At 36.8% G+C, this 21,060-nt stretch overlaps 1 protein-coding gene across 1 annotated transcript in view; it reads left to right on the top strand.

Annotated features, from left to right (window-relative positions):
* The window catches only part of TAFA2 (TAFA chemokine like family member 2), a 208,422-nt gene extending 190,081 nt beyond the window's left edge, over positions 1-18,341 (top strand). Inside the window, exons 4-5 of the mRNA XM_066319085.1 lie at positions 15,845-15,954; positions 18,305-18,341. Coding sequence (XP_066175182.1) covers positions 15,845-15,954; positions 18,305-18,341 — 147 coding nt within the window. The remainder of the gene's footprint in view (positions 1-15,844; positions 15,955-18,304) is intronic.
* The last annotated feature ends 2,719 nt before the right edge of the window (positions 18,342-21,060 follow it).

Below are 21,060 nucleotides of genomic sequence, written 5' to 3'. Positions count from 1 at the left end.
TCAATGGCCTTAAATTGAAAAATAAGAATTTCCTAATCACTTTGTCTTTATAACACAATTTGTATCCTGATAAGCTTTTCTGTTTATTCTTTCACAGAATGAGCAAATATTTCCAGATTACATCTTTGGTCTTGTTTCTGTAATTCTGTAATTACATTTTTGATCTTGTTTTTCGTGTACATTCTGTACATGTTTCTTATGTAACTTCTGGACACTACAATGACAGACAGTCATTGCAAATATTTTAGCAAAAATATGGCTGGTTTTTTTTGGCACGTTTTGTATTCATCTGTACTACAGAAGAGGTAGTAGATGAAAAAGTTTGTTTTAACAGGTCAGATTACAATTGTTGTCAATGTCTCTTTACCCAAAACTAATTTAAGACTGTCTGGCAGGAGGGCCACTCAGCTACAGGAAAAATGTTTATTATTAGATGAAAATGTAAAATTTTTTATTTTGCACCAATCTGAACATCTCACTTAAAAGATATATTTTTCAGTTTCTTATATGCTTATCCTTTTATGATATTGACACCAGAAACTCTTGTGTGAAAGAGTGACAGTTCTTTATCAGACTGCTGTGAATAAGACTCCAGGTGTCCAACAGTTGTAGTATGGTTTCATCACCAGAGATGCAGGGTCTGGGGAAGTGGATCCAGCATGTGAGCACAGGGGTACAGTCAGTGTCCTGAACCTGTGCCTCAGGGCGTGACAGTAGGACCTCAGACCTATTCTCTGGCTTGTGGGAAAGGTATGTCTCATGTCTCTGGGATTTTCTCCAAAGCCAGATGACAGAAATGGCAAGGCACCTTGATGATTTCAGTGTGGTTTGTATAAGGCCTTCAGATGCAAATGAATGTTTAGCATTTTGTTTAGAAAATTCTGATTGAGCAGATTCATTAAAGTTCACATATTCCTATTAAGGCTAATGTTTAAAGAAACTACTCTCTATTTTAACTCTTTCCTTGCAAGTATATGGGTCAACCTGTGTAGCAATTGGAAGTGAAGTCCAGTTATTCCTTGATAATAGATTCTCTTGATTAAATATCACTAATCACGTCAATATTTGCCACGACTGAAAGACTTAAAATAAATCTGGCTTTCTGTTCTGGAAACCAGTTTATTTCCCAACTAAATTAAATAAATAGTTTGTGTAATAGAAATATTATTGTTTATATGTAACCCTAACAACAAAACTTCTATATTAGCTCTTCAAATTATATTTATGTTCATAACTGTAAAGTGTAAAATTTGCTTTAGATCCTCTATAACAGCAGGGACATTCTTTTTTTCTGCTAAAACACTGAGGTAACCTAAGGACACTGTAGTTTGGAATTTATGGTTTTCACTGCTTCAACTGCACAGCTGGGAAAACAACACATAAAAATTCTTATGTTACTCACATTGCCGAGATATTTTTCTTGAGTATGAGGAATATGTAGAGTTGCAAGTTTACTCCATATGAGCATATTGGTGGAATCTCTCTTTTCTCCTTACTGTCATTCAAACAGGACAGAAACTGTACTTAAATCTCCAGCTTTATATCTTAGTATTTATATCAGAACCTACAAAATGCACACTACTTTAGTCGCTATATCTCTATATAAAGTAGAGTTTTTTGTCTGTTTCCTCCTTATGATTAATTACTGTTGCCTTGTCATATTTGGGCACAGAGAATATAATCCTTACTTAGATTTAGAGTTTGTGCATCTTTTTCTTTTTTTTATTTTGCTTTGGTCATTTTCTCATGTCCTGCAATCCAGTCAGTTCTTTCAAAACTCCAGTAATGATGAGAAAGGTTTTTTTAATAAATAGTGGCCTGGAACTGAACACAGGAGGGAAGGGAGAGAAATTATGTGTTTCTGTAATTTCATCTTAGTTACCAGTTTAAACTATTCTTTCTAAAGAGAAGCATTTTTTTTTTAACTATAAATGGACTGTGTTTCAATATGCTCTCTGATCATAAAGCTGATGAAATGCTTCTCTCTGTATGTCAGATTACCTCAGAAGAATTTACAAATGGAAGATGATGATTTTGCTAATGTCCATGGGCAGGTAGACATAATTTGGTCCCAGATGCTTTGCCTAATGTTCATGGCAAAAGTGACTCAAAAACAATGCCTCCATATGCCGTAATTGCTGGAATTATTTCTCAGGCATATTCCCTTGTCATTCCTCATATGTAGAACTCATTAGATTCCTAGTGGGAGAACATATGGAGAAGAGAGATGATGGAAAACATTATAAAACAGATCGTGTATTTAAATTTATATTATAAAAGACCTCTGTGCACAGGCAAACTTAACAGAGAAAGTTCAAGCTCTTTCTTTCCACTTCATAAGGAAATAGACATTTATGGAGCTGATACCTCTGCATTCAAATCCACTTCTAGATGGTGGGTTAAAACCTGGGTTTAAGGATAATAGTGGTAATTTTACTGCTAATTTGAGGTCAACTCTGTATTTCCTACACTTTCCAAGTGTTTACTTAAACTATAATTAAGATCTTTTCACTGATAGGAATGACCAGAAGTTCCACCCATACAAGTCTGTTGGCAGGATCAGGCCTTTGGCTCCGGGTTTGTGATTTCTGTGTCAACAAAGTATCTTTGGTGAATACCATGTTTCTGTTTCACAAAAAAATTGTTATTATTTCTTTCATCCACTCAGCTGACTAGGAGATGGGGATTGTATCCAGTATGGAGATGTTTTAATGACTACTGACTACTATTAGTTAATTATTTATCCTCTATAACAGTTAAATACAGGAAAAATAATAAGCTGATGTTACATTAATTCAAAGTATTATACATGGACGTTTGCGATGCTTTTTTGGTTGCACTTAGGACTCTTTCTTGCTTTATGGTAATTTATTTTCTGTTATTTTTTACTCAAGACTGACCATGAAACTGGTTTCAATAGGGAGCATTTGGGGTACTATAAAGTGTCCCTGCAGTAAAGGTGGGAACTAGCAGGAGCTACCCACTGGACAGGTGGGAGATGGATAGACTGGTGTCTATGACTTTACTGCAGTGGCTGGTAAAATATGGCCTATCACCTAGAGAAAGCATAGGAAGTGTTTCAAAAGAAACATGTTTGCCCAGCTCCTAAAGGAGCAATTCTGACAGGATGTCTCTTATTACACGGAGCCGAATCTACCGTCATCCCTAAATCAATAGAGAAGGACATAGAGGAACTGTAGGGCATCTATTACAGTGTGGCTCTTTAGGCCTTGAAAATGTCTGATATATCCATGGGATGTCCATCCAGGTCACTGCCTTTTTAAAAGAAGACAGAATGTAGCTGTTTAAGTAGTAACTGCAGTAGAGTTGTGTGTGTATTTACTGGGCAATAATGCCTTCCTAAAGCCAAGATTTGGTCTCATGTTGTGATAGAGGGCCTCCAGAAGTTTAGATCCAACCCTCCTCCTTTGCTGCTGGAAATGGACTTATACTGTTCTTTTAAGCCAGAGTCACACAGTATACTGCTGGCAAGATGCACTACTTGCACTGCACCTTTCCGAGCAGAATAGTTACTCTGACAAGCCTCAGCAGGAAGAAAAAGGTGCAGTACTACACATGCTTTTTTCTTAATACTGACAACCTTGATTGTTCTCTATTTGGATTTTTTCCTGACAGCTACAGGAAAAATGTTTATTATTAGATGAAAATGTAAAATTTTTTATTTTGCACCAATCTGAACATCACACTTAAAAGATATATTTTTCAGTTTCTTATATGCTTATCCTTTTATGATTTATTCATTTGTGCTATATATATATATTAGTCTGTCTGTCAGCTGCTCTAAAAATAGTGTCATCCATTAGTGATTTTTTTAATCACTGCAGGAAAACGGACATTGGGTGGTAAGTCTTTCATCAGCACGTTGTGGTATTTCCATTCTCTCAGTACGTGCATGAGAAACTAGATGATGAAATAGTAAAAGAGCCTTGAAGATGTACTGATTTAATTAATCTCAGGCAAATAGACCTTGATTAGTGAAGGAAGTTATAGCTCCTCTGTGTAAGACTGTGTTCCATCATTCAGAATGTCCAGCCCTCTGCTTTGATTCAAATTTGATTATAAGAAATTTGGGCAGTAGTAATATCGATATAAAAGATTAATAGCAACTTGAAAGATGGATCCTTAAGTATTGATGTATGCCATCAATTTCAAATCCTAGGCTTTACCTGATGCTCCTAATGGATAAGGAAAGTAGCAAGTATTTTCCAAATTTTTATGGCCTTGGAAGGAAATTCATACCAGGAGACTGGCAGCTGAAGTGCCCACTGTGCTTCAGTTAATGATGTGTTTATTGCTCAAGTCCATATAGCTTGGATCTTACCTCACCTTTTGTTAAAGCATGTAACATAAGGACCTTAAACCAATCAATTTCTGCAATTAGCAGTTCTGAAAGGAAACACAAAAGCAAGTTCAAGGCTGTTCATTCCTGGGTTAACTCCACTGTCTTTAGTGAAGTTATTCTCCAGGTAAATCTAGTCTTAACATTCTATATAAATAGTTCAAAAATTAAGCTGCAGTTAATTTGAAGACCTACATTAAAGGGCATGTGAAACTTCAAGGGCTTGGGTAAGAATAAAATGAAGATGACAGAAAATTTAGCTTTCTTTTACTGTTTCACCAGATACCATATTGTTATATAATTGTGGGAATTATGGTTCTGGTCCCATCTACAACAGAGAAATATGTGAAATTAAGTCTTGGTCTTATTCCTGTCATAAAATACATACCAAAGGCAGTTTATAAATATCATTTGGCACAAAACTTTTCTTCTCAAAACTCCAGTGTGAGGTCTCTGTTCCATGCCTGTGCATCTTAAATCCTGAAAATAAAACTTTCTGGGAACTTTGCTGATGACTGAAGCTCCTTATGGACTTCTGCTGAGGTTTACATTTCATACTGACTATGTGTGCCAGCTGTTCCAGAATTTGTGACATTGGTTCAAACTCCTGCATCTCCTCACTTTTTTGTTGATCAGTATAGTAAAAAATATGCTTTATAAATAGTCTTTGAATTTGATGTATCTGATAATTTTCAGCACTTCCAAAATGGTATTTCTTACTTTATTTCAAACTTGTAAATGATTTAAATATCATGAACAGTAATAAACTCAGTCAACCCATTCACAATAAAGAAATGTGATGCCTTAAGCTACCTTTACCAGTCAGAATATTGTCAAGGTGACCTTTCATGCTGTTTCAATTGCATAGCCTTGCCATTATTTAACTATTAGAATGATGGAAAGCTTGCACTTTGCTATTTGAGTGGCAGCATTTCTAGACATGGGGACCTGAAGGAATGGAACCATTGAGAGGCTATAATTAATGTGCCACATTAAGGAGTTAAGGATAAGCGGCCAAAGAAAGACTAAACCTAGTGCAGCAAAGCAGCTGCAGTCTAGTCTTGAGAACTAAAAATCCATTTGCAGTGCTTTCTAGAATCCTAATATCTCCTGCTGGTGTCAAGTCATTAATAATAAGTTATTTTTTCTGCACTGTGTCTCGACCATCTATTGTTGAAATGTACATGAAAAATGCAGCTTCTGGATTGCCATTAAAACTCCTCTCAAATTTAAATATTAATGAGATAAAGGCTATTTTACATAATTACTTTCTATTTTAAAAGCAAAAATTCTGTTTGTTAAAACATTTTTACATACATATATATACAAATAGAAGTAGCTAGAAAAAATAGTAGTAATAGTAAAAATATGTCTATTACAATGTTAAAATGTAATTGTTTCATGACTTTATGATAGATGTATTCTGTCTACATGAAGCCTGACTTGTGTTGACAGAAAGCAAAATCATCAGAAAGATGTGGCTGTTGAAAAACCTTTTGTCTTTACAATGCTATTGGAGAAGGATGAACACCACAGACTGTGGGAGCTGTGTAAAAAGCAGAACAGAAGAAGGTTTCTTTTTCTGTCAGCAGTTAGGTGATTTATATACATGACTCTCATTAACATTAATGGAAGTTATCTGCCTCATTTTTTATGAGCCTGATGTGAAGTTAATGGCAGTCTTCCCATTGTCTCTAGTGGGCTGTGGATCAACCAGTAAGTGCACAAATGGGTTTGGTTGAAATATTGGTGCTTGTAGAATGGTGCTTGCTTAGAATTTCAACATGCTTCATTCACAACAAAAAATGCTATGTGAATGCCTGAGTGTCTGATCTGAGGAGTTTAATGGTGCAGAGCGTGCTGATCTGTGGCACTGTGGGGCATCCACGTGGCAGACTGAAGTGATGCCTGAGCCAGCTTGCAATGAGCTGGTGTGAGCAGGAGTAATAATCTGCCCAGCAGCATGAGCTGACTCACTTTTCAGAGATTTAAACTGGAGTAGCTGTAATGGGGTTTGTGGTCCAGACTACAGGATGAGGGAGTTGCAGTGCCATGCGATGCTGTACTTTTATCAACAATATGGTAACATGCAATCCCACTTTTTTTTGAAATCCAGCCTGAGATCTGCTTCTGTGCTGAGTTCTCCTCTGCTTTTGATTGTTTTTGTTGTTTTTGTTTTGGGTTTTTAATTTTTTTTAACAGAGGAATCATGTTTTCATTGCAGTAAACCTTTCACTAACTTGTGTTTGCTTTACAATTTTAATGAATCTAGATTCTGCTGCTTTTTCTTCTTTGAGGAAGGGAAGGAGACCTGATGTTACCAGCAGAATTTGAAGGACATCTGTTCACATGTGTCCTGGGATAGAGTTAATTTTCTTCTTTGTAGCCAGTACAGTGATGTGTTTTTTATATAGTATGAAATAAACTTTGGTTTGTACATCAAGGACTTTTCAGTGTCCCATGCTCTGCCAGTGAGGAGCTGGGAGGGAGGACAACTGACCCTAACTAGCCAAAGGGTTTATTCCATACCATAGAATATCAAGCCCAGATATGTAAACTGAGGGGAGTTGGTTGAGAGGGGTGATCACTGGGATGAGCATTGGCAAGTGGGTGGTGAGGGATTGTCTTTTGGGCCACCGATTTCTCTTGGGTTCCTCTCTCTCTCTCTGTCTCTGGTGGTTTTTTTTTTTTTTTTTTTTTTTTTTAAATTTTTTTTTATTACTATTGTAATTATTATCATCATTACCATAATCTAAATTTATTTCAACTATTAAACTGTTCTTAACCTACCCTATTTTTAGCTCTCCTCTGAGTTCACTGAGGAGGTAAGTGAGCAGCTGCATGGTACTTAGCTGCTGGCTGGGTTGAATTGCAGAAGCATGCATATTCCATATGAGCCAATCACTGCATGGACAGGTGACCAGCCTTACTGTCAGTGAAGAACATGTCTCATCACACACAGACAAGCTGGTACATAATAACTTTCCCATGGGTTGGGAACCTCTCTTATAGTTAACCAAGTTCATGCTAAAGTATTCCTAGCTGTACTAGGTTTCTGCTCACCACAATGTCACATTGGTGTATACATAGAAAACTGGCCTCTGGAAGAACATGTATGTTGAAGCTGAGCCTCTAGTAATAATAAGTGAAGCTAGATCCTGAGGGCTTTAACACAGAAAAGGTTTCTGCTCCCACTCTGCCAGACATAGCCACTGATGGTCTCAATCTCAGGTCCAGGCTGTAGCAAGGCGGGGCTTGTACTTCAAAGATATAAATGTACACACAGTGCAAACCAGACCAACACAGGTGAGAAACTGGCACTGTTATCTGAACCCACTTGAGCACACAAAGCTCACATGGGACCATGAGCAACATAGACTGCCCGATTGCGTCCTCTCCTCTGCCTGTGCACAATCATAGTTTGCTGCAGCTGAAATGTGCAACAAAATGCAGTTAATTTCTGCTTCACACCAAGATTTTGCTATGGTCTTTTTCTCTGTGTGACATCATGAAACGCAGATGCATTGGGTTTTCCTCAGCTGTGGGTTCCTCACAGTTTCAAAGGATGAGCTAAGAGAAGCAAGGAACATGACATTAGCAATCCATCAGGTAGGGAACAAGCAAGTACCCAAATGTGGAATTTACTAACTACATTCCCAGATTTTAGGGGGTGCACAGCTGGAGCAATTGTAGGAGGAACAGAACAAATACTCCCTACATGTTCAGCTGTGCTACAGCTCTGCACCATGCATAACGGAGAAGGTAGGTGTAGGGAAGAAAATAGAGATTAGTGTCATTCAATTTAGAATGTTTTACAATGTTATTTACAAGCTGTGGCTTGGTGCTTTAGTTTTAATTAATCTTTTCTCTCTTATTTTTAGATTAGGAATTGTTTGATTATTTAAAAAAAGGACTTAACTATCTTGTTAGCAATCACAAATTGGACTGCACTGCTCTGGAATTTTTTTTATTGCATATAAATCTAAGTCTAATAAAGTTCTGCATTTTTATTAAGGATTTGTTTTCTGTTTAATTGTAAGGAAATGAAAAACCACAGCAATACCAAAGGGTTTTATTAAAGTAGCAAAAATCAGCAAGCAATATAGACAAGCCAATTAAATAGCACTCTATGTCTCTAAAGTTGTAGGTATAGATGCTTTCACTTAAATTGATACTTTCTTTCACAAAGAAATAAACCCTTTTAGAGTCAAACCCGTAAAATTTATCAGATGCAGTATACTAAGTACAGATTAGCAGTCTTTTTACCATAGCAATTAAAAAACCCCCCTAAACTCACAATTTATTAAATACCAGATATCAATATTGCAGGTTTTGAGTGATTTCCATTAAAATATAAGCATTTGGAATCAATGACTGCACCATGTGTGTCATAGACATCAGCATTCGGAGGAGTGCCAGAGTTTTCTTGCCTGCTTTCATGCTGGGACTGTTTTGCCTCTAGGATTCATTGCAGGGGCTGTGAATGTGCTGTGGAGTACATGGAATTACATGAAGCCCACTGCACAAGAAAAATTGCTATCCTTGGGGATGCAGGTGTTTTTTTGGTGCCTAAGAACAGGTACAAATCCTCTGAAAGGTGTTTGGATATGATCAACACTGGAGCTTGCAGAAAGTTCCTCCTGCTTTGGATCCTACTTTTGACAGCAGAGACATAGAACTGATGAGTGTGCTTAGCCAACAAAAATCCCCATGACACTAACAGGAGTCCTTCCCCCCTGTGCATCATGTAAATATTGTTTGTACAGTTCCATAAATTGTTAGCAAATCTGAGATGTTTATGAAGGCCTTCCTGTACAAGATTCTTGTGAAAATCAGAAGGGATATATTTGGATGCAGGTACTCAGTGCTATGAATTTTTTAGACAAATTTATGAGGAGATAGAAGTATTTTTCTCACTGTTTGGGTGCTGGATGTAGTTCCAGTAAGTCTTTCCTGGGCCAGAGAAAATCCTGCCATAGAGCTAACAACCAATACAAATTAAGCTAATTCCTTGCAGTTTGGCACTGAATCAGGAAATGGTTTCTGTTTAATGGGGATTTTTTCCCCTAGTGGATCTTACAAATCTGTTTAGTCTTTCATTCATTTCTATTGGATGAATGTTTGTATTTCAAAGTCATCATCATTAAACATGATGTGTAGGCAGCTTTACCAAAAAGGATAAGGATAGAATGATCACAAGGTATTTGATCCTCACTTTCAAGATGACCCTTTATTGTAGGACAGAAGTATGAAGCATAATCTCTGGACACTATTTTTCTAGCACTAAATTTCACATAGCTCCTTAGTGAATTGGGAGATGTTTTTAGATTCCAGAACTGTTCCAGCTGTGTAACTAAAAGCATGAAGGTAGAATTGCTTAAAATATTCAGAAAAAAAATGGGTATTTTTTATGGTTACATCACCACATGGTGATGGTTAATCTATCCTTCATGGAACTGTAAGAAATGAGGCTCAAAGTGGGTTCATTTGCCCGTGCAATGTTTAATCTCCTCACTCTATAAGATGAAATTAACCAATGTAATCTAAACCAATGCATGCTAGAAATGGAAAATACTAGTGAAAGGTATTAACAATTAGCACATTTGAGCAAAACCAAAATATGTGCCATTATTTATTCTACTTATATTAAATACAAATTTTACATTAGCTAATGATTAGCTTCCAGAAAAATGAGAATTTCCATATTGATTTCACAGTATTTGAGAAACATGCAGCATATGGTGATTGGACATTAGCATACAAAGTCCAGAAAACAGTGCAGAAAATAGACTCATGACCAATGTCCACCTGTATTTAGTGTTCAATGTGTGTGTGTTATAATATTTTTAGATCTCTATTCTGTATTTGTTTTCTGAAAATTTTAGTAATATATGATGTGTGGGAATATATAATATGCTCAGAGGAAGGGAAATAAGAATCATTGGTATAAAAACATGAGTGTTTATACCATAATAACATTCCATACCATAACAAGAAAATTTTTACCACTATAACCATCTTGCCAAGGTGGGAACTAAGATTACAGGGAAAAGTTTATACAAATTTTCATATGACTTTTCAAGTAAGGTAGTATATTTAGCTTTTCTTGGTTCATGCATGTCTGCCATACAGTAAAAAATGCTTCATAGTTCTTAATTGCCATGGGCATAACTTAAATATAAAGAACAACCTTGTTCTCAGGACGAATCTCCCACGGCCATAAAGCCCTTCTGAACACTATTTCACTTTGAACATGTTTACTCTTCAATAGTTTCCTGCCCTCACAGAGCAAGCATGACATTTGAACATCCCACCAGTTGCTGCATGTTCAGCATAGTGAGAATTTCCCCCAGTCTTATGAATGACTGCTTCTAAAGGGCACCAGTTACTTGCCTGAATGGAAATCAAAATCTTGTTCACAGTTAAGCTTTCTTGTAGTTCATGTCAACACTTTTAACACTCAGTTTATGAAAGGAACATTTTTTTTCCAGTAATTGTTCTGATTTCTCCAAATTCTTGCATTAGTTTGTGTATCATTTGCATTCTCTTCTGTATTTACAGAAAATCTTAAGATAGGCATGAAGGAACTTGGAATGAAAATATGAACCACTCACAGGAAGTTAACCAAATTAAACAGGGTGTGGGAAGAGAGTTTAAACTACATTTGAGCTTTATTCAGATGCAATGAGATGTGTACTTTTAATTTTTGTTTTCTGTTGCTGGATTGGTTCTGTGCTTCCAAGCACATCTCCAGTTGGTATTTATCAGCTGACTTTATGCACTGTTTCCGAACCATTATTGTGAACTTTCATTTCTTATCCATTACATGAAATAGGGGGCCATGGGGTGTGACTGTTCCTCCTTCACATCTTTCTGCCAACATAAAGCTCCTTGGCAGAGGCATAATTCTCTTCAATCATCAATTATACCCATCATGCAGCTAGAAGAGGAGAAAGCGGGTTTTGCTGACAGAAAAGTCCATCTCAGAAAGTCAAAATTAATTTAAAAAAAATTATGCAAACATCATCTTGCAGCAACTCTGTTATGGCAACCTAGAAAAACCAAGCACATCAAGAGTCTGCTTAGAAACAATTGTCAAGAAGGGAACTATTGGTACAAGTCCAAGATCTGTTGTCTCATCCCTGCAGTTTAAAGAGGCTGACAGCTCCTCTGAGTGGGTGCCTCCTCCCTGAAACTCACCCTCTTCTTGTGTCATAGTTTGATGATATTTATACTGACAGATGTCACAAAATGACATTCTAAGATGATTTGTGTTCAGGCTTAATGGAATGTTTGGTTTGAACTCAAAAGTTTTTGAGGTAAAACCACCCCAAACTTCTATGCCATGCATTTATCTGCAGTTGAGACTCATAGCTGCAGAAAGAGACATCTGCAGATATGACATGTTTACAAACTCATCCGAACCTGCCCACTGCCTTGCCTACTTTCAGATATGCAAATGAACTTCTTGATGTACAAAGTTTCTTATGATCACAGAATCACAGAACAAGTCAGGCCGAAAGAAACTTCAGGAGGTCTCTAGTGCAACTTTGTACAAAAAGCAAGCCTGTCTCTCAGATCATACCAGGTTATTCAGGGCTTGATCCAGATTAGTTTCAAAAATCTCCAAGCATGGAGACTGCACAATTGTTTAAATAAACCTTTCAGTGGTGTTTTCATGAGAAATCTAATTTGAAAAAAAAGGGGTATCTTAGTGCAGGGAAGATTGGTATTGGGAAAGTGTCTGATAAAATGGACTTGACATCTTTTCCCTCTTCTGTTGCTCCAAATGTCCATCTCTATTACTACTTTCTTTTGTTTGTCTTCCTCTTGTGCAGACTTCTCTTCTATAACATAAAAAATTCTGTGAAGGGCCATGGCATGAGGCATGCATAATTTCACAAACATCTGGCAGGCTTTCTTTGCCATGAGCTGTAGGACATCTCCCCTGTTGTACAGATACCAGCCTTTTGGTTTCTTTGCAAGTAATGATTGAGAAATTTTATTTTACCTAAAGTTGTTTTGCCAATCCCAATCAAATATGCGATGAGTAAGTGATACTCCCAAAATGCTAGTTTGAGTTCGGCCCACTGTATGTTTTGGCAACGTTTTATTAGATTTTTTTTAGGTTTGAGGAAGAAAATCTTTACTATGAGGGTGGTGAGACATGGGAACAGATTTCCCAGAGAGTTTGTGGATGTTCCATCCCTGGAAATATTCAAGGCCTTGTTGGAATGGGCTTAGAACAACCTGGTCTAGTGGAACTCTCATGGCAGTGGAGTTGGAATTAGGTGACCTTTTAGGTCCTTTTCAACATAAAACATTCTTTTCTATGATTCTATAACTGTTCTCAGTGAGATACGTTTTTCAGAACCAAAGCAAGTCCCTAAATATTCATCGGTTTTCTTACAGAGTCATTGAAGAACCCTCTCCCACAATTTAGGGTTTGTCTCAATTTTCTGTAGATTTCCCTCCTTACAATCCTAAATGGGCTTCTCTCCTGACTAATTAACTACCTCCTCATCTCTGAATGTAATTTCCAGTCACTGACTGCCTTGAACAGAACAACAGGGTTGGCTGCAGGGGACCATGGAAGGCATGAATATCTCTCTCTCTTTTTCTGTCTGAGATAGAGAGCTATATGTGCATTTTCACTATAGATATTTCATTCTCCTCACTCAGAGGTAGGAGCAGGACGAAGCTGTTGTGCTGCACGTGTTCATGTGAGTGCTGTGTATATTATCTGAATAGCCAGTTGTATACATTTCATAATGTATACAATGCATACATGTGCTCAGTATATGCCTGCTAAGAACCCATGCTCAGCCTTGCTGAACCTGGGTGAACCTGGGTTTTGCTCCTGCAGCATCCCCATAGCTCTTGGTCTGCTGAATCTGGCCTGATTTCTCCTGACATTCTGCCTTTTACTCTGCCTTTTACTCAGCTTGGGAGCTGACAAGTGTGCATTTCTCTGAGGACTTTCTCTTCCTTCACTGTGATGATGAGTTTAAAATTCTTTAAAATGTGGGTCTTTCTCCATTGCTAACTATAAATATAACTTGCCTTGATATAAGAAAAGAAACAGTCTGATTTAGGAGCATTTATAATCTCTGCCTTCTCTGCCACCAGTCCTGCCCCCTCCATTAGAAGCAATTACCTACTGCTTTTCTCTCTATTTATCTATCCATCTATCTGTGAATCCTTGGCAAGTAATTAAGACCTTGTGCTGTCACGTCAGATTGCAGCCCAAAGTAGAAAAAAATAGTAGAAAAGATGAATTCATTGCTAAAACTCCAAAGAAACCTTCTAGTTCTTATTCATGTGTTTTAGTGGGTATCTACTCTGTCTGAGTCAGATGTTAGCAGATAATATTTAAAAAAAAAAAAAAAAAGTAGAAATAACACTTGTCTGCAATGAAAATATGTTGTGAAATGTGGAAATGCTGTCTCCAGCAATGGAAAACCAAAATAGACAAGCTTACCTGAAAGTCTCTGAAAACAAACACTTTTATCTGACTGAGTAGTCAGCTTTGCAGGTTGTCTGTATCTGGTGGGGTTTGGTCGAAAGTTTTACAACATTTATTTGATTCTTACCTGAAAAAGAAATTGACATTCTTTTGACATTCTCTGCACTCAAATAAAGGTTCAATGCTTCATGTAGTGCATGCCATACAGGGTGATGTGATGGATACCAATCCCCCAGCTTCATCTTCCAATGTAAACAAGGGTGTGTGATCTTCCAGCTGAAATTCTCTACTTACTGAGCCAGCTGATAAAATCTAACTGTTATTACCATCTACCTGAAGCCTTGTAAGAAACTTCACTCTTTTCAAGTGCCACAAATGAGCTAAGTTTCTTCTGTAAGAATGCCTCCCTTGTTTATGGTACTCTGAGAGAGTACCAATCAGCTGAGAAGTATGATTTCAACTGATACGGTTTTTGAGCTCGTTTAGAATTGCTTCCTCCTAACAGACTGTATTTTTATCTGAATCTTGCATATTTTAAGGATTATGCTGTTATCAAGTATCTGGTCCTAAAAGTGGCAGATCAATTTATGCTCATAAAAGTATCAGTGAATAAATCATGCGCTGAACTAAATCTAGTCAGTAATGTCTAGTTGCACTTTTTCAAAGGCAGATTCATTTACATACTACAGTCACAGAGTTATTAAGAAAAGCTGTAAGAAATCAGGATTTAGGTGGAGAAGTAGGCTGTTTCAGTTTTAATTTCCCTAGCTATTAGTTTGCTGGTAATATGAAAGAATTTAGTCTAGATTTTTGTTTTTAAACCAACTGTCAAGGAAAAGACCTACTCAGGACGAGTCAGGTGAGGCATGAAGATTGTGACAGACCATGGAGTAGCAATGACAGATTGGATCTTGACTTCCCTTTTGATTTTTTCCAACCTAAAAGTACTCTGTTATTTTATTTAATTATATCTTTCTGAAAGTGCTGCTGAAAACTGGATTCCAGTGCCTGCCACTCTAGTGCCTTAGACAGCAGGACAGTTGTCTTCTATTTCTTACCTGCTAAACTTTTAATAATATAACCTTTCCTTGCAAGGGCAGCACACTGTTGACTTGTATCCAGTTTTACAGCCTTTATATACCTCAGATCCTTTTTTGCAGTGTAGCTGTCTAGTCACTTGTTTACCTTATTAGATGTATGCACTTGAGTTTCCTGCAGTACTTCATAGGTGTTATTACAGAATTTTGTTGCACTGATGTGAGCCCATTTCACCAATTTATGAAAATTATTTTGAATTCTAAACCTACACTCCAAAGCGCTTGCAGACCCCCTCAGCTCAATTATATACAAATATTATAAGGAGCTTTTCCACTATTAATATTGTTCATGAAAACACCGACTAGAATTATGTGTAGTGCAGCTTTACCTTGTTCCCATCAAGTATGATATAACAGCGTGATGCAAACTAATGACATTTATGTTAAAACTGGCTCTTTTACTTGCAAGGCAGCTGTGTTCAGCCAGAACAAAAATACCAGACACAGCTTTTTCTCCTGAGAGTGACTGTGTCAAAAACATTTCCCAGTTTCATCACAGTTTGGCCTGTGCTTCTGCTCTGTTTACTGAGGGAGAGAAAGCCAGTAGTGACAAACAGGTTGGTCACTGAAAAGGTTTTGTTCGAGAAATGGATAGCAGATGCTTAGGGCTATTTCATTGCTTTTAGGAGCTTATAAATTGATTATTTAATCATTTACTTTAGTATCATTCTGCAAAGATAAAGTTATGTTTACTGATCTCTAATTCCCCAGGTGTGTATTTTTCCTTTTGCTAAAGTTAAGATCGATATTTATCCTTCTCCATCCATTTCAGATTTCATCTATTCTCCATGAAGTATAGAAGATAATCACTAACAATTCAAAGACTGATGTGCTCAACAATAAATTTTCTCAAGTCTTGTGACTTGAATATATATACCTTTTCTGAATATCTAAATATTCTCTGATTTATTTTTATTTTAGTCTGGCCTATGTTCACATCCCTTTGTTGTTTACAGCAATCTTATAAATAATCTGATCACTATTAACCTTTTCATGAAAAAGGAAGTGAAAAACCCTGGGACATTTCTGCCTCCGATATGTTATCTGTTAATATATTTTTCTCCATGAGGCTCAAGATATTTTACTTCATTTTACCACGCCCTTTCAAGCTTTAATATGTTGTGGGTTTGTTTCGGGTTTTTTTGGGGCTTTTTTTGCAAGCTTCTTACCCATTTCTGGATTTTACATGTTTACAGTTCTTGTTTTGTCTATTTGTATCTGTACTGCTTTCTCAATCATCCTAAGCAATTTTTCCTGATTTATACATTTGGGAAATCCTTATTTGATTCTGAAATAGTCAGAAACCTCCATGCAAGCCCAAATTAGTCTTACCACATTTCCTATGCAGAATTGTTTAACTTTGATAATGTTTGGTTTTGTACTGGTTACAGTACCAAAATAATTTTCCCTATTGTTTTCTTGCCCAGGATTTTATCAAATACAGATTTTATTTGCCTGTTTTTATTTTAGGCTCATCAACAATAATTTCCTACTCTTATTCTTGTCCACTAAGAAATCATGAATTCTAAATAAAGGAAAGCTAAAGTCCTTGTTGCAGGAACTATAGTTTTGAAAAAGCTGGTTTATCTTTTTACCTATGTTCCTGCTGGGGCATCATGCTGCTGAACAGGACTAAACTGACATGGTATTTTTTGATACCAAATATAAAAGAGAAAGAGGCTATTTCACAATGTGACAGTCTGCTGAAAAGTACTAATTTTACATTATAAAGAATGGACTGGAAAGGAGCTAATAATAAAAATAGCATTTTATTTACATGCTAGGGTTCTTTTTTGGCATATATATTAGGAAGAATGTTATTTCAACTCCTATTGAAATGCAGCCATTCCTGTGCAGGCAGAATACAACAATACCATGTATTATAAGGCTGAAAGCAGTAGAACCATTATCAGGAAGGATGAAATCCTTTTTGTGAAAAAGCATTATTTGTAATTCACAGATTACTATCTTTGAAACTGACCAGTAGTTCAGTTACTCCTTCTGAAAATGGATACTATTTATTTATAAGACATATTAGAAAATTAGTTTTGCGTTTGTATCTTCCATAATTACTATATGTTGAAAATAGTGTCACTTCCTCTAAATATAGAGGAAAAATTCATTGCTGCATCTGTGAATAGTGTACTATTGCTGGATGGGAATGTATGAGCCCCTGGAGAACTTACAGTGCTTCACTCTGGGAATGAAAGGCCTATGTACCTTATGGCAGTATGTGTGCCTTAGGATCTGACCAGGCTTTGTGTCTCACTATGCTCAAAATTCAGTTATAAATGAATGATATCATATATATGGAGATAAGAATTTATTGCTAGCCCAGTTAATGTTTTGACAAGCTAATAATGCAAACTAACACAGATTATCTTTATCAATAGTATTAACAATTTTATACTAAACCTTCCTAGTATTTCTCTGTTGTTCAGTGGTGTTCTCACTCTTTCTATCCCTCTGAGTCCAAGACTGACCCTTCAATACTTCTCAATAAGAATGGAAAAGGGAACTATAAAAAGTCATCAGACTCCTGAGGTTTTTGTCAGATGAAGCATGATGTCAATTACACAGATTTCTTCAGTCTTGCATCTGCTTGGATTTACTTTTATATGTTTTCTTCCCACAGACTTCTTATATGCTGCTTACTTTAATAGTTTTCAGATTATTCATATTTTCTGTTTGCATTTTCCTTTACAACTAGTGCCGCGTTGCTCATGAAGCTGCACCTGTAGAGTGACCATTTGTTGGATTCTTCGCAATCGTCATTGCTGTTTGTAGTCTAGTACCTCAGATAAACCTTTCAATTCTTACTCTGGAGTTCTAGATTATTTAACCCACTTGTCATAAACTAAAACTAAGAAACTTATGACAATAGTTGCCTAACTTCTAGACAATTGATATCATGGTTAAGCCATGCCAGGACAATCCCTGGTAAGTTCTCAGACCCTCACACCATAAGGACAAGATGACACCTTTTGTTAATCAGCAAAAATGTATTTGCTGGGCTACTCTCTATCTCAATGAAGAGAGTGTGGTGTGACTATACTCCTAGCTTGACTCAGTTAAATGCAGCTAAATTAATCTGTTTCACCATTTCGGTTTTCTTATGGCTTCAGTGCGATTCACCATTTATGTTTTGTCTAATAGCATTTCTGTTCCTCAATTCCTCAGTTTAAAATGCAAATAATGTTATTTCCCGGACTGTCATTTGTAAAATAATTTAATAGCCCTTGAGGATGTGCGTCTCATTAACTACAAATATAACCAAATTGTTAGTATAGGGAAGGTCCTAAAATAAGTTTGTTAATTCTGTTTTTGACAACTTAATTATTTGGTATAGTATTCAGATACATTAATATAACCTTTCCCTTTCCAGCAGCTACTCATGTTTAAGGTACCAAACAACTAATGGAGCTCCGGGAAGCACAGCATACATTGCATCTGACTGATTTTATTTGGGAGTTCTGAAACAGGCAATAATAACAGAACAAGTCTGTTGAATCACTTTGTCATATTGTATTAATTTATCTTGGGTAATGGAACTGCAAATTGTGGTTTGTGCTCTAATTTTTGGCAGCTATAAAATGCATTTTATCTAAATATTGAGCAAAGAAAAGATGAGAAAACTTAAATCCTCATCTACTGTAGAATTACTTACTACTACTCACCTTGCCTTTGGCCATGAAAATCAGACAAGAGTCCTATGGGCACTGTTATATTGCTGCAGCATATACTTCTGATGAAATTTTTTTTTATACCTTTCAGTGGTGCCATGTGAACTGTTATATAGGTATGCTACTGCAAAACAAGGGGCTGTGTTGAGCTGTGATGAGATCAAGGAGCTCTACCTCAACATACCAGTATGAAAATCAGACTTAAAGGAAGGAAAAGGAAAACAGAAATCTTAAGCATGTGTAAAATGGGGGGGCATAGGCTCATGGAGAGTCTGCTCTGCCTAGGGAGAACTGTGTACAACTGTGTCTGTGGTGACTCTTTTTTTGTGAGCTTCTACAGATAGAGGAGGGGCCCTGTGACCCGATCCATCTCTTGGGTGGAAAGTTTCATCAGAGAATATCAAAGAATTATAGAATAAATTGGGTTTGAAGGGACCTTAAATATCATCTGGTTCTAACCCCTCTGCCATGGGCAGGAAAAACTTCCACTAGACCAGTTTATTCAAAGCCCCATCCAGCCTGGCCTTGAACACTTCCAGGGATGGCATGTCCACAACTTCTCGTTGGAAGGTCAACCTCTTCCAATGCCTCACACCCTCACCTTCTTCCTAATATCTAATCTAACCTGCCCTCCTTTTGTTTTAAGCTATTCCTCCTTGTCCTATCACTGCATGTCCTTGTAATATCTAAGGGACAATAATTTCTAAGGGAAGAATGTTTAGCTTTGTGTGTATTTCTGCATTTGTTTTTCCTTCTGATCACTGACAAACCCAGAAAGGAAGGACTTTCAATAGATAGAAGGCTGTTTCCAATGGTAAGGGTAAAGGACCTTTCAGAGACTAAAGGCTCAATTCTGGGTGAAGATAAAGCCTTTTTTAAAATCTTTTATATCTTCAGGAGAGGAAACCCATGAGAGCCATGACACAATTTTCAGTTACTATGCAACTGGATTGGGAGCAAAAAATTTTATCTATTAAAGCAATCACATGAAATACTTTCATATTCTCTGTAAAAACAAATGGATGCTTGTTGGGGACCTCTAAAGATTCCAAATTAGAATCTGGCTTTGTGTTACAATATTTATTGCTGTATATACTTATATTATTCAGTATGCACATGTTTATGAGTTGTACTAGTTTTTCATTGTATCTGTAGTACTATACAGCTTCTAAATGATCGCATAGAGTAATCCTCTTCAAAGTGGCACATACACAAGTATAGTAACCTTTCTGAAAGTGAACATTTTTACATCAACACTTTTAATAAAAGAAGCACCCTGCAAAGGGCATATGAAGACATTTAAAAACATGCTTGAAATCAAACATGAAAAAAATACCACCTCTGTAGCAATAAATGCTGGCTGAAACACAGTGTGGTCTCCTTGCATCACTTCCTAGCCACTTCCCCCCCCCCCCCCCCCCCCATGATTATGAGGTCACTGTTACTTACTCATTAAAAGAGAAGGGCTTAGCTTCTAGTTTCACAATGGTAGTTTGTTAAAAAGAAAGGCTCAGCTAGTGTTCTTATAGGAGTGTTTAATGAGCTGATATGTCTATAATCAGAGCAGAGAAAGGTACCAAATGTACCTCTAATGTCGCATGAGTGAGTTATTTGCCATTTTTAACTACAGCGTTGGTACATCAGAGTAGAATCAAGGAGATGACATCCACTTAGCAGGAGGGCATTTATACGAAAAGCAATCCTGAAATATAATTGGTAATAAAAAAAAATCTATTAATGTCTTATAATATGTTAACAGGATCTTAATGCAGTTGCTGAATGATGTAAGTAGAAGGTAATAATTAAGAAGTCAGAGGTTAGAATGTTATTAGCAGCTATATGCACTGATATGGAAATCACCCCAAAAAGCCTGACTGCTGGCCACAAACCTACAGTCAGGATGAGAGGAAAATACTGTGTCATGTCCCGGGAAATTTTTAAGGATATTTTCTATTTTATTCTCTACTTACTGCAGCAATAGAGCTGGAAATTTTAGCTCATGCTGCAGTTTTTGGTGGCAGCAAAATACATTTCTGAAATATTCACTAAAGAGAATATGATGAGAAACCTTGAATCTTAATTTACTAAGGAGTTTCTCATGACTTCTCATTTTGCCTTTGGTCATGAAAATCGTTCAAGAATAAGATGGCTACTTTGCTGCTTCCTATTCTATATATTTCTACTATAATTCTTTTACAAATAAATTGTATCCCATGTCGGGTCATGCAATGCTCCTATCAATCGGCACAGAGTTAATAAGAAGCACTAACTCAGTGTGCAGGGAGTTAACTCTCAAGTGACTGCAATACCGTAGCAAGATCTGCGGTATCTGTAAGTGCCAGGATGATGTCCAGCAATAGTCAGTGTTAGCATCATCTTTGTCCATAATAGCCTGAAGGCTAAAGCAGGTGGCCACAGGTGGTACATTCACTCCTTAACAGCCACCAGTTACAC

The sequence above is a fragment of the Sylvia atricapilla genome, chromosome 5 (genome assembly GCF_009819655.1).
Source record: "Sylvia atricapilla isolate bSylAtr1 chromosome 5, bSylAtr1.pri, whole genome shotgun sequence".
NCBI classification, from domain to species: Eukaryota; Metazoa; Chordata; class Aves; order Passeriformes; family Sylviidae; genus Sylvia; species Sylvia atricapilla.
Note: the sequence above shows the minus strand (reverse complement) of the source record. Positions and strands in the feature narration are given on the sequence as shown.